Source organism: Centroberyx gerrardi, chromosome 3 (assembly GCF_048128805.1).
Source record: "Centroberyx gerrardi isolate f3 chromosome 3, fCenGer3.hap1.cur.20231027, whole genome shotgun sequence".
Lineage (NCBI taxonomy): Eukaryota > Metazoa > Chordata > Actinopteri > Beryciformes > Berycidae > Centroberyx > Centroberyx gerrardi.
In genome coordinates this window covers 26,866,105-26,879,672 of record NC_135999.1, presented here as the reverse complement: position 1 = coordinate 26,879,672, position 13,568 = coordinate 26,866,105, and the positions used below count along the sequence as shown (strand labels likewise).

Sequence of the window (13,568 nt, the reverse complement as noted above, 5' to 3'; positions counted from 1 at the left end):
ACTATTTTTACATGAAGGGTGTCTGAGAATTGCTAGAAATACTAAAGCCTGACTACAAATTTATGTAAATCAAGTTAAGTTTAAAGAAGTGAAAACACAGGGGTTGAATACTTCAAGACTGCCTTTAGTATGTAGAATGCAAAGCCACTTAGGCCTATTACTTTTTGTTGTTTTGACCCATATTTCAGTATAGACATAGCATTTCAAAGAATTTGATTGAGATTGCATTTATGGAGAATGCATAAAGACTTTAAATTGTAAATGTCAGAATTTTTTTTTTTTTTTGTGATAGCTAAAACTGAAGTCTCACAGGGTTACAATCAAGTGGTCAACAACCAGGACAAGAAAAACAAAACATATACAGACACCAGAGTTTGGTTACTGTTACACTTGGAGTGTAATGTTAAGGTATAATGTTAAAATCGAAGTCTCTTCATGTCTTTATGGGTAGCGACATACTTTCCTGAGGCAGTGGGTGCTCAGCTCCATCTGTCGTGTCGTTTCCCACTTTCTGTTGCCACATAATCCAATTTGTGGTGGAGGAACATAATCTTTTTAAGGTTGTCTAGTGACAATTTTTTATTTTATCTACAGGAATTTCAGACCACCGTGTACATTTTGTGTGAGATTAGTTCTTGGCACCATCTTGGCCATCCTGGCACGCAGTTTAATTAACTTGATAATTGATTAGAGAAAGAAATCTTGTGTTTTTGTTCACCTTTACTGAAATGATAATCTGGTGACATCAAAGAGCAAATGGCCTTCCTGTTGCTGCTGTCTAAACTTATCTCCTCTCTGCAGATGGACAGTCACAGACGTTGCATACACACATACACAGGCAAAAATACACACACACACACACACACGCACACACACACGCACACACGCATACAATGCTTGGTTCATTACTGTCTTTGTATCTGAATGCAAGGGACACTGGCTATTCAATCAACATTTGTCCAATCTCTCTTCTCTACCCCCCTTGTTTGCAATGTACAGGGCCTATTGGGCCCTGCCTTGACCCTCCATCACCATAGCAACATGTCCCAGGAAGTAGTGCTGTTTTTCTTACAGATGGCAATAGAATGATAGACAAAAGAGATGATACCCTCTGTGAAGCAAGATTGGCTGCTCTTATTGTTGCTCTTATTGTGGGTGTCAGAGATTAGGATGGGAGGGCATTGTGCTACACACCCTAAAAAACAGCTGCAGATAGGGAGGTGTGTGCGTGGGTGTGTGTGTATGCGCCTGCCTATATGTGTGTATGTGTGTAGGTGTGTGTGTGTTTAAGTTTTTGTCTGAGGTAGAACATTCACATTATGTAAATTTGCAGTGCTCTAATTTATCTAAAAAAAAGTGTAATATATCCAATATATCCAATATATACATGTGCATACACACACACACACACACACACACACACACACACACACACAAACATTTCATAAAGCCTGTTAAATTCTGCACACAGCTTCAACAACAAAACCTTTGAAATCAACCCCATGTTCAGTTCATAAGTGTGCACCATTTCATCTCTACAGTGTGGCTGTGGATTAGATTGTGTGCTTTATAGATCAAAGCACACACGATACCATGTGCATGTACCCCACTGCATTGTGGTACATCTTCTGTAGTCCCACCCATATAAGTAGAAATACAGTACAGCACTTGATTGAAATGCGGTTTGTGCCAATGACATCGAGTGCCTTGGCCTTTCTTTTATACTCTCAGATGGACTTCAAGCCACAGAAACACAAACTCTTCACTTTGTGTTGTAGCAATGGCGCCATCTGATGGAGCTTTCTGGACTGTCCTCAGGGAAAAGGTTAGAGGCAGCCTGGGTGCCTGCATGTCCACTGGGTCTCATACTGCACAGACCAGACTGCAGTCCTTCGATGGCAGCTGTAGAGGGAGGTGTTACTCATTCACTTCCCCCGCCTAGATGATCCCAGCCGGCCCGGGGATTCAGATCGGTGACCTTTTGGTGATAAGCCCGTTCCTTAAGGCTTGCATCACAATTTCAGATCCTACATTATTGATCCACTGAAGCTGCTCGCTGTGTATTTTCTATTATTTTCTATATTTTCTTTTATTTATTCTGTATAATTTGTTTACGTTCCCTTTGTTCCCTATGTACAGTATGTTCCCTCCCAAGGTTTCTTCCATTATTTGTTCCTAATGAGCTGTTTGTGGGAGTTTTTCCTTGTTCTCACAGAGGGTCTAAGGCTGGGGGCTGTTGTTTTCATTTATCTTTTTCATTTATTGTTTCAAAATGTGGGTGTTGTGAAGCCCTTTAGGACTGTAACTGTAATTAAGGGATATACAAATAAACTAATCGGAGTGTGTTAAATATTTTTTTCTGAGAGTTCAGGCGCTGGATTCAAATGCCACTTTAATGGGAAATACTGTTCAAAACTCACAACTGTGAGCAAATAAGAAATCATACATAATGCATGATATAGCATGTTGAACAAATATTTTCCACTGACACAATTTTGCCCCAAATGACACGTGGTTGTGTATCCTTTTGCAATAAAGAATTTTCTACAAATTTCTTTTCACTTTTAAGAAGATAGTACTTTTTTATTTTAGTTCTGAGACAAAAAAAAAATTTGAACATGATTGTATTGCATTCCAGATTGAGTGATTATTTCCAGTCCACCCAGGTCCCATACTGTGATAAATGGTAGACTTAGTAAATCAGAAACTTGGAGAAGGACAACAGTTAATATAAAATTGTTACCTTAAGTTTGGTTTTCATGGTGTTGGAGACTTTACAGCTTCACATTATTGTACACTGTTTTTACCTGAATGTTGTGCCACTCCATATTGTTGAACACAATATGTTGTCCATGACAATTAATCTCACTCACCAATCCCACAACCTGCTACATCCCATATAATCACTTTTCAAACTCCAACTAGATTATTTTTGATATCAGCAACAGATTCAATTATACATTTTGTATTAGAAAATCGTATAATATTTTACTTTTCTATTCACTGGATTGTGTGTGCCTGTTTGTGGCTGTGCGCGTGCGTGCGTGTGTGTGCGTGCGTGCGTGCGTGCATGTGCATGTGTGTGTGTGCGTGCGTGCGTGTGTGCACATTTGCAGTACTAGCAACTGGCAAAGGATATTTCACAGCTAGACAACCCATACCATCTACTGGCTTTTACATTTGGAAATTGGAGCCCTGACCTCCAGCTTTTTATATTTGGTAGAGCCTAGAAAGAAAATACACATTATATTGACTATTTGCCTACAGGAGAAGGATTGATGTGCACCAGTATGTCAACATGTGTTGTTTGAACAGAGAAGATGACTCTGGAACTGAGGCGGTGATGTTTCTTGGCCGTCCTTTAGCTCAGGATAAAACTGAGGGAAACCAAACGCCTCTCCAGACACACAGATTGATTCATGGAAAACAGTGAGAGTAATCGTGTCTTACTGCATCTTACTTGCTGTTGCCCTTTGCTCTGTCTATGTATCTAGTGGATATATGACTCTTTATTTCTTACTATTTCTGTCAATGCCCTTTAGCACTGTAGCACTGTAAATCTTTCTTTCTGTCTTTCTTTCCTTGTTCCCTCTCTCCTACCCTCCACCTCCATTTTTCTCTCCATCATCCTCGCATCCTTATTAATGATAGTCAAGGCTGTGGAGGAAATGCCTCTTGCGTTCCTAACAGAACGCCAATTATTAGCCATTACTGCCAGGGATGAGAGAGTGTGCCTGTGTACGACACTGTGGTTATTAAGAAGCCTGGATAGCTTCGTAAACAAGTCTTGTGCTAATAGAACTAAATACGTTATGTTTTTGTTCCTACAGACTCTTGTTGTTGTTGTGACGGAAGGAGAGTTGTTAAGTTAATAAATAGTTTAAAGCCACACGCTTTGCTGGTCTCAGATTGGACCAGACTTTTCAAACTTTGACTGTTTCCCAGATCGTTCACACATTATTACATCCATCACCATCATCATCATCAGCCACTTTGACCGCTCTTACTCTTCTAATTATATTCTAGCTGTCAGTTCTATTCAAAAATATATCAGTCAATTCTCCTAAGCCTAAATATTGTTTTAACATGTGTCCTAACACTTGTCAAGATCCATCGTTGGTTCTCCCTCTTCATTTCTTGTCCTTTCTCCCTTGCAGGGCTGATGACGTGTCACTGATGTGATCTTACCGACTTCTATCTCTTCATATTCCTTAAAGCCCCCATGGAGTTCATCCAAGCACCCCAAGCCTCTTTGATACCCCAGGAGGCCCCTACAGCTACCTGGAGCACCAACCCTGTTCCACCCCTTTCCCCCTTCCTGCTCCTCCCCACACACTCTGCACCGCTTCTCAGCTTTACCCCGACCAACGGCTCCTTCCTCCTCAACAGCACCTGTCAGAACTGGACCGAGCCTGGAACTGAATCCCTCCCCGGTTTGGCTGGAATCCTCATCCCTCTTATCTATGTGACAGTGTGCGTCATCGGCCTGGTGGGCAACACCCTGGTCATCCACGTCATCGTCCACTACACCAGGAACGAGTCGGTCACCAACATGTACATCCTCAATCTGGCCATCGCCGACGAGCTCTTCATGCTGGGCCTGCCCTTCCTGGCGGCACAGAACGCCCTGCTCTCCTGGCCCTTCGGCTCGCTCATGTGCCGCGTGGTGATGACGGTGGACGCCATCAACCAGTTTACTAGCATCTTCTGCCTGATGGTGATGTCCGTTGACCGCTACCTGGCTGTGGTGCATCCCATCCGCTCCTCCTGGTGGCGGCGCCCCCGCGTGGCCAAGGCCGTCAACGCCACGGTCTGGGCCGTCTCCTTTGTGGTGGTGCTGCCGGTGGTGGTGTTCGCTGACGTGCTGAAGGATGATGGGAACTGTAGCATCGTGTGGCCGGAGCCAGCCGAAGTGTGGAAGACGTCCTTCATCGTCTACACGTGCACCGTGGGATTCTTCTGCCCCCTGCTGGTCATCTGCCTGTGCTATCTGCTTATTGTCATCAAGGTATGTAACAGATGCTCCAGATTCAAGGAGATTGCATTGCATTTTTTTTGTGCCTCAGTTAATTGAACAATCGCACTTAGTTTGAATAGTCCAATGCTGATACGCAACTTACTATCAAGTGACTGTAATGTGTCAATAAGTGTACAAAGTTTCAGGTGATAAAATATGGTGAAAAGTAGTCTATAGATATTCAGGGTTAGGGTTACATAGTCTGTAGAGATGCAGCAAATAGGCAAGTGGCCCTTTTTGAGCTAAGAATGCAGAGTTTTAGTCTTATTGGCTAAGAAATGTGTGCAAGTCAAGTTGTGGTACAAACAACTTGAATAGAGTAAAATAGCCCCTTTCATTACCAACTGCAAGATCAAATTGTGAGTTTCTGCTTTAAGACGGATCCACCAAGGCTGGCAGCCTTGTGCCCTAAAGGGCCCTTTATAATTGGAGCGTTCTCTGATGCCGATACTATGATACTAATATTCTATGACACACTGAAGGCGTGAGACCCATTCCATTACTTTCAGTCCACAGAAAAATACTTTCATTGGTTTATGGCAACGGTTCCAAAGTGGGTTCTGAGGACTCCCTGGGGTCCTTGAAGAAGTCCCAGGGGTCCCCAGCAAAATGAGGAGTAGTTTTATCTTACTGTAAATTAATTCACTAGAAATTAATTGGACCAATTGGAGAATGTACATTCACTTTTCTAATCATAGGTTTCACGCTCACCACTATTATTTCCACACATGCAGTGTAGACAGTACTGCAGTTCAGTACTCAATGTGTATTGAACATAGAGTCAGAAAGTTTACAGGCATGTACTGTAAAGCAAGACCAGGGATCCTTTGTGGGTATTGCACTGTGAGTTACTTACTGAGCATCATTCCTTATGGTAGGCTTTATGCTTAAGGGTCCACCAAAAAGAATGCATGTTATTTGTATTGATACTGTTGACAAATGTATGATCATGTGTGACAGAAATCTGTGGTTTTAAGTCCCCATAGTATGGCTCTACAACTATCCATAATCCCTTTAATATTTAAAAGTGTTTGTTGAAACGTGAAAGGTTGAAGTTTGTTGTTTTGCCTTTTCCTTCAAAGGTGCGCAGTGTGGGGAAGCGGGCGCAGGCCACATCTACTCGGCGCAGGAAGTCTGAGCGTAAGATCACCAGGATGGTGGTTGTGGTGGTGGCGGTGTTTGTCCTGTGCTGGCTACCGTTCTATGCCCTTAACATTGTCAACCTCCTGGTGGTCCTGCCCGGGGACTTCAGGGGGCTCTACTTTTTTGTGGTAGTGCTGTCGTATGCAAACAGTTGTGCCAACCCCATACTGTATGGGTTCCTGTCCGACAACTTCAAGAGAGGCTTCCGGAAGGCCCTGTGTCGCTCTTCGCGCAGGGTGGAGAACAACGACAGGGCCGGCACCGAGTTGCAGCGCCCCACAGAAGAGTGGGGTGGAATTGTGCTTCAGCCAAAAAAAAGTGTGGGAGTCACTAATATACATAAGGGAGGCCATGGTGAGAAAGAAGAGGAGGAGGAGGAGGAGATGGAGGGAATAGATGATGCCACACGGATGACAGAAATCTGCAGGATTTCGCAGAATGGGAACAACAAAGGAGTGACGGAGGGCACCAGGACGCTGTTCTCTCAGGGGGATAAGCCTGAGCCAGCGCACCCAGGTCAGAGTGCCAGACATGGGGAACTGACTGGGAAAGGCCCAGGCTTTGTGCCTGAGGCACTGTCCACTTTGGCCAATAAAGTAAAGAGTGCGAGCAACAGGTCACTACCTGAGGCATCAGTGGACAAGAACTCAGTACTTGAAATCAGCTATCTGTAACTGGCGTTGACATGTTTTCAGTGGACTTATGGTACATGCCATAGAAGGTATTTCTCACAGACATTTTAACCATCAGCTGTCACTATTAGGACCAACTGCCACTCTGCAGATCACAGGCATAGTGTTGGAACTGTGGAGTTACTATCACTTACAATATGCAAATCTTTCAAGTACGAATGTCCCGATCTAATATTTGTCTCCAATACCAATCCGGGTTATTAAATAGTGAGTATCTGCCGATACTGAGTACTGCTCCAAGGATCCAGTCTGTGAAAGTGTTGTCAAGTTAAATAAGTTATAGTTATTTATTTATTTATTTTTGATTTTCATCAATCATGTGGTAGAAGAGTGTCACTTTTTTTCAAAAGGGGGATACCTCATTTTGAAATGATAAGCTTAATGTATAATTCAGTATTCTCATGAACAATATGAAACATGTCACTAGGGACAAGGGGAAATAATAGGACCGGTGACCTGTTGGGAAATGAAATGTCAGACATGTTGTTTTTTTCTTATATTGCAGTGACCATTGAACACAGCCAACAAAAGTGAACTATTTTCACAAACACATCTCACGGTTTGTAATACAGCGCACTGGCTTTTGTGTAACAGCATCCATACATGTGGAATTCCAGCAGAGCTGAACATGGATGCCATTCAGACATTGCATTTCTTCAAAGCTAATAAGCGCATTCTTTTCTCCCTTGAAGGTCAACAGACATCAACCTGCACTATAGCTCACAACTTGAGATATGAGAATAACAACCCATGTTACAACAGGGGCGTCTGTGACCTTCTGCCAAGGTGTAGGTGTGGAGAAGCAGCGAGTTTTACATTTCTATTGCTTTCATGGTGGTTGAGGGTGGAACGTTTGGTGAGTCATACTGAATTAGAAATAGTCTCAGTAAACTCAGCCTTCGCCACTGCCACAGTCATCCATATTCATAGGAAATGAGAAGTGGATGCCATTAAAAAGGTAGGCATCACACGCTTTAGAGACCGCAATAAACTCACTATTGTGCCATTTGAGGTACAATAACACGGGTGCATGATGGCAGACATATAACAATTTACACATTCTGGAGATACATTTTTAATTTGGTCTGAAATTTGATATTGAATGAGGAATAGCGTCAAAATTGTACTCGCAGTGTAGAAAACACTGGGAACACCTGCTCACTCCATGAAAAAGACTGATCAGGTGAAATCTACTATCATGTGTATATTTTACTTATTAATTCCACTTCAGTCTTGAAGGGGGGGGGGGGGGGGGGGGGGTGTAGATGAAGTGGCTCATCATTACAGAGGAGTTTCTTATTTTTGGTACAGTGTAAAGATACAGTACATATTTTACATGGGGCACTGATTTGTTTGAAGTGAACAAGATAGAAAATATTGTATATCTGTAGCAGGAAAAAAACAACAGATCTCAAAAGCAAAAAGGAAGAGGATTAATACTTTCTTCTACCTTATTTATCCAGGGAAGAGTTATGCTGAGCAAATATGCTTTCTTACAGCACTAGATGTGAAGAAACAGGCTCGGTTATGACAGCTGTGATAGTAGGGGTATGTAGTGCATCGTGAACCCTAGATTTCATGGAATTTGTCTTTGTTAAGGCCCATAGATTCAAGACAAATCTCAGATCTGCAGTTTATATTACAATGGGGCAAACTTGCCATGTTACTGATTTGTTCTCTGATTTTGTCCTTTTTGTGATCAGACAAGTGTCCAGGTTCATGCAATTTGTAGCTTTGTGGGGAAGTCACATAATTGGAAACGTTTGCTTGTAATCTGTACGCATTAAGGTGCTGTATTGTAGGCTACTGTCTGTGCTGTGAATGCTTTAGTGAATTTCTAAAGCCTTAAATTCAAGTGGAATTTGGGGAAAATTGGCTAAATAAATGTTTACAGATGATACTAGTATGCAAGTATTTTATTCCTCAGCAAGACTTGGTGGTGAATGCAATCACTGGACTACTGTCTCCCCTTCCTGATGATGGAGAGACAGCAAGCAATGTTCAGAAAGAAAGACTTATCGGCAATGAACAATGTTTTACACATCCTCCACTTTTATTCAAAATTCTTCAGTCTTTCACTCAAGAAATCAAATATCCAATAAAAGTCTGTTCAACCCACACACTTTAATGGCATGTCCTAACGACTCAAAGAAAGCTGTGGCACATTTTATTCGCCAACCTTGCAGACTTGGTTTATTCTGGTTCTGACTGACGGATGCTGCCCCCTAGAGGTTAAATACTAGAAGGAAAAATCCATCACTGATCAGCCTCAAACAGAGACGGTTCATGCCAAAACAGTGCAAAACAGAAAAAGAAAAATGTTGTTGAAAATGTCAGTGTTTTAGTAATTTTGTAACAGCAAATGATTCGCTCAAACAAGCACAAGAAGGGCACTTTGGAGCCTAGGCCTCATGAGAAAAAAATAACATTACAGGCCGAGGATGATACCCAACAGACTAGTCCAACATTGAGCTTTTTTGAGCTTTTGAAGCAATGAATGTGTGTTTGAAAAAAGGGAAAATGTACGCGAAATTTCACGTTTTGCACATTCATTCATACATCCACTCATCCATCCATCCATCCATCCATTCACCTCTTCCTCCTCATTCGGGAACGATTTCTCCGATCCACTTGAGGTAGGGTGGGTTGCCCTGGTCGATGGGCAGGCTGATGACCTCAGCCACTTCATAAGGATGGTTAGAGCTGGAGTGGAAACAAACAGCTGTGAGTCATCTGAGTGCACAGACACACACACATCAACACACACACACACACCAGCCATGCTTTTCTATCATCATCATGCACTCTCTCTTTCTCCCTCCCACTCTCTTTCTCTCATTACACACACACACACACATTCAAATACTCATGTGGACACACACGCATGAGTCATCTGAACACATTAACTGAGTGGAGAGAGCGAGGAGGTGAATCCACACACACACACACACACACACACACACACACAATACATATAAACAACACTAATTAATACAGTGTGCCTCTCTAGTTGAGCAAAGTGTTTTCCCTATTTTGTAAAAAATAAATAAATAAATAACTTACCGCACGTATTCAGCAAGAGCGGGCACCTTGGAACTTCTGGTCTTTATCATCTGAACAGGAGAAAAACACTGGTCAGCCTGACAGATGCATTTTGGTACGACTGCGCAGACTTCATCAGATACTTGATGAGATTACAGGAGTAACAGCAGGGGTCTTTAAAGAGTGTGTAAAGAAAAAAAAGAAAAAAACTCCACATTGTACACAATTTTGAAAGATGCGAAAAGAGTGGGGAGTGAGCAAAAATACACAATTAAATCTATTAAGCCATACAACCATGTTTACAGCCCAAAAAAATAGTGATTCAGTGCTGATTTGCTCTTTAAAACATTTACATTGAGTAAATTCAGTTTTGCCCTAGAAGCCAGGCTTGTTAAAACTTGCCAGAAAGGGGCCCGGCAAATAATTATGTGTCCCAAACTACAATTTAAAGCAGTTACGATAACATTACTGTTGCAAAGCTATTTCTGAATGCTGAATGTTTGCTTTGCTTCTCTTGCTAATATGTTCATTTTGTGACTTTGTTAAAAAAAACACTTTACAAATATAGTTATTGACAGTTGTAGAAATAAGCTTTAGCAGTGGTAGTAGTAGTAGTTGTAATAGTGGTTGTAGTAAACATTAATAGCAGTGGATTTTTTTTGCAAGTTTTTGTAGTTGTAGTAGTAGCAGTAGTAGTAGTAGTAGTTGCTGTAACAATTGTAGCAGCATAAGTGTTAGTAACAATTGTAGTTGTAGAAATAATTTTGTACTAATATTGGTAGTAGTGGTAGTTGTAACAGCAGTAGTGGTGGTAATAGTAGTAGTTGTGGTAGTAGTACTGCAGTTGTAGTAATAATAGTTGTAATAGTATTAAAAAGCGTTATGTTATAGAAACAAGATTCAGCTGTATTTACTATCATATGATATAATGCAGCCTAAGATGAAAAGAGTTAATGATAATGATAATTAATGATAAGAACACTCACCAGCAGAACCTCACTGTCCTCCTCAATCTTCCCCTGCCATTCATATCTGAGAGGAACAGGAAGGAAGGAGAGGAAGACAACAGTTTGTCATCTACTGATAAAAGACACACATTCCTAATAAGCCTGTTTGAATCACTATAGATTAGCAGTGATCCTACAGATTAGTACGCAGTAGCTACTACAGAGCCCACATAATTCATCCTCATCTGTTTTGTACATCATTAACACAAAGCTAGCGATTGCCAGTGCAGTAATGGTTTAATGTCCGCTCTCTCTGAAACTTAACTCTCTGATTTCTGAAACAAACCAATTTCAACCCAACTCTTTATCATATCCACATACACTAATGCATGCGGGCGTGCACAAGCACTCACATATGCACACATGCACACTCACACACAAGCTCTGGCACTGTTTCTTGGAGGTTGTGATGTACTTGTTCTACCTCTTGTTCTACTATCCCTGTTTTTAATCTGTATTTGTGTCCTTTGTTTACTCTAAAGCACTGTGATAGTCCTGTGTGTGTTAAAACACTCTGTAAACTTGGCTTGACTGAGAGTGAAAAGCCACTGCGTCTGACCAACGCTCCAAACCTACACAGATGTGATGGCGGGGACAATGTTGACGCAGGCAGCCAGCTTCTTCTCCACAATGCCCCTGTGTGATAGAAGAACACCCTTCATCAGACACAAGTGAGTGAAAACATGAAGAAGGTATATGTGTGTTGGGTTGGGGGTCAATTCATGAATGAACTCATCAATTCCAATTCAACTGAGGAACTGGAAATAAGATAAGAGAAGATTGCACTTTATTGATCCCCTAGGGAGAATTTGGGTGTCACAGAAGCAACTGGCAGAACAAAGTACAGGAAAAGTAATAAGGTAATGCAAATACTGCAAGAAAGATATAAGGCAATATAATTAAATATAAAACTATAAAATTATGAAGATAAAAAATAGCTAACACTAAAATGAAAAGTGTTTAAGAAAAGGAATGGAAATTTGGAAATGGAATTCAAATGGACCTTGAAGAAAACCCTACAGGAAACAGGAAATTCCATCGAAATTTCAGGAATTTCAATGAAAATCTATGAAATTCCATGTTTGTTTGTTTGTTTTTTTTACCACATATCTCAGATTACACGTAGTGTTATATATAATCAATATTGAATATCATAAGATGTATGTAATTGTAATACATAGGCTACATTATGATTGAGTGTATTTGATTTGTTTAACTGTTTGATTTATAATGTTTAGCGAGTTAAGAGTTAACTCTCTTAAAAGTGGTATTTGATTTGAATTCAATTCAGCTCTGTTTCCTGTCATTCCAATTCAATTCCAGTTCTGTTTCCTTACAGCTGGGTGACATTCACTTCTTGGAGTTGGAATTGGATTCCAACTCCAAGAAGTGATTTGGTTGTAAGCCCAACCCCGGTGCATCGGAACCCTCTAAAACAGGGCTGGGATGTTACTGATGGTGTCACCTGGCCAAATCCTTAGCCACCGTGTCATTGGGACAGGTGACGAAGGCTGCAGAGTGTGTGCCCGATGTGTACGTCTCAGATGCCATGGAAAAAGCCCTCAGTCCAACAGTCCTCAGCAGCTGGAACATCAACACACTCACAAGCACCGTCTGGGGGGATTAAAGGCAGCAGAGTGGAAACACAAGAGGGTTAGTCCCAGCCAAAAACAGGGCAACGATGTGCCAAAACACACGGGAGCACTGCATAGTTAAACCAACATCAGCAAACCATCCCAAATGAAATCAGTGTGGTGTCAGATCTGCCTGCTGCAGGGAGCATCACGTGTATCAGATGCAAGGCAAACACACACACTCACCACAATCAAAGCTCTCAGCGATCCGCCTTGCAAAGTCTCTGCACTGGGCAGTCCAATGCGCATCACCTGAGCTGGGGGAACAAACAACGTTAGCCAGCCAACACATCGACACGATCCATGTTACAATAATATGACAAAGCTGATAATATAAACTCTAAACTGGAGTAATTTTGACTTTAAATTTCTCCAAAAGACAGCCAACACACTTCAGAAATCGTATAGCTATGTCGTATGCAAATGTGACACAAACTAGCTACAAAACAGCCATTCAAGCAGTCAGAGTGTCTAGTAAACTGTCCAGCAGACGAGGTGTGTTTCACTATTAATAGTATAGTAACGTTATGTGTGAGAGCTAGCTACTGTAAAGGCTAACGTTAGCTGTGGTTAGTCACTAGCAAAAACACTGGCGACTCTATCAAAAGGCAATACTGCGAGACGCAATGAGACAAAAAGTAGTTTTTATACAAACTGAATAAAGCAAAAGCTTTTCGGGGTATTTTTTATGTACCTTTTGGCAGCTGTTTGGCTCTGCTAGTGAATCAAACTCCCTGCCGTAAAGCGGGGCAGATGTATGTTTGTGGAACTGTCGTAAATAAGCAGAGAGCGCTCAAAGAAAGCTCCCAGGCGAAGCAAGAGGCTTCACACTGTCTGCATCCGTCTGCACTTCAAAGCCAGACCAGACCTGCTCTTTTTTTCTAGGAGTATCACATTCGGTCCAATATTTTTTCTTGACAAGGCTTTATTTGATTTAGCCAAACAGTGTATTAAGGTCTTGAATTAGGGAGAAAGCACATTAGGCTCATGTCACTACTGAATATTCATGAAGGTTTTAAATTAGCTCCTGACT

General features: G+C 41.5%; 2 protein-coding genes across 2 annotated transcripts; one reads left to right on the top strand and one right to left on the bottom strand.

The window, feature by feature from the left end:
* Positions 1 to 4,222: 4,222 nt before the first annotated feature.
* sst3b (somatostatin receptor 3b) lies at positions 4,223 to 6,834 on the top strand. Its single transcript, XM_071919676.2, has 2 exons — positions 4,223 to 5,008; positions 6,100 to 6,834. The coding sequence occupies exons 1-2, from the start codon at positions 4,223 to 4,225 to the stop codon at positions 6,832 to 6,834; spliced, it is 1,521 nt and encodes a 506-aa protein (XP_071775777.2).
* A 2,450-nt stretch (positions 6,835 to 9,284) lies between these two features.
* On the bottom strand, positions 9,285 to 13,291 carry LOC139927512 (protein CutA homolog). Its single transcript, XM_071919677.2, has 7 exons — positions 13,230 to 13,291; positions 12,722 to 12,792; positions 12,367 to 12,515; positions 11,478 to 11,537; positions 10,881 to 10,926; positions 9,916 to 9,965; positions 9,285 to 9,555 (listed from the first exon to the last, which is right to left on the bottom strand). The coding sequence occupies exons 2-7, from the start codon at positions 12,782 to 12,784 to the stop codon at positions 9,456 to 9,458; spliced, it is 468 nt and encodes a 155-aa protein (XP_071775778.1). The 5' UTR covers positions 12,785 to 12,792; positions 13,230 to 13,291; the 3' UTR covers positions 9,285 to 9,455.
* Between the last annotated feature and the right edge of the window lie 277 nt (positions 13,292 to 13,568).

Bases quoted from the DNA above. Each gene is read 5' to 3' on its own strand.
- sst3b (XM_071919676.2), top strand. From the start codon at position 4,223: ATGGAGTTCATCCAAGCACCCCAAGCCTCTTTGATACCCCAGGAGGCC. The intron at 5,009-6,099 runs GTATGTAACAGA...TTTCCTTCAAAG, and splicing joins ATCTGCTTATTGTCATCAAG to GTGCGCAGTGTGGGGAAGCG.
- LOC139927512 (XM_071919677.2), bottom strand. From the start codon at position 12,784: ATGCGCATTGGACTGCCCAGTGCAGAGACTTTGCAAGGCGGATCGCTG. The intron at 9,966-10,880 runs GTGAGTGTTCTT...TCTCCTGTTCAG, and splicing joins AGGACAGTGAGGTTCTGCTG to ATGATAAAGACCAGAAGTTC. The intron at 9,556-9,915 runs GTAAGTTATTTA...TTTCCACTCCAG, and splicing joins GCTCTTGCTGAATACGTGCG to CTCTAACCATCCTTATGAAG.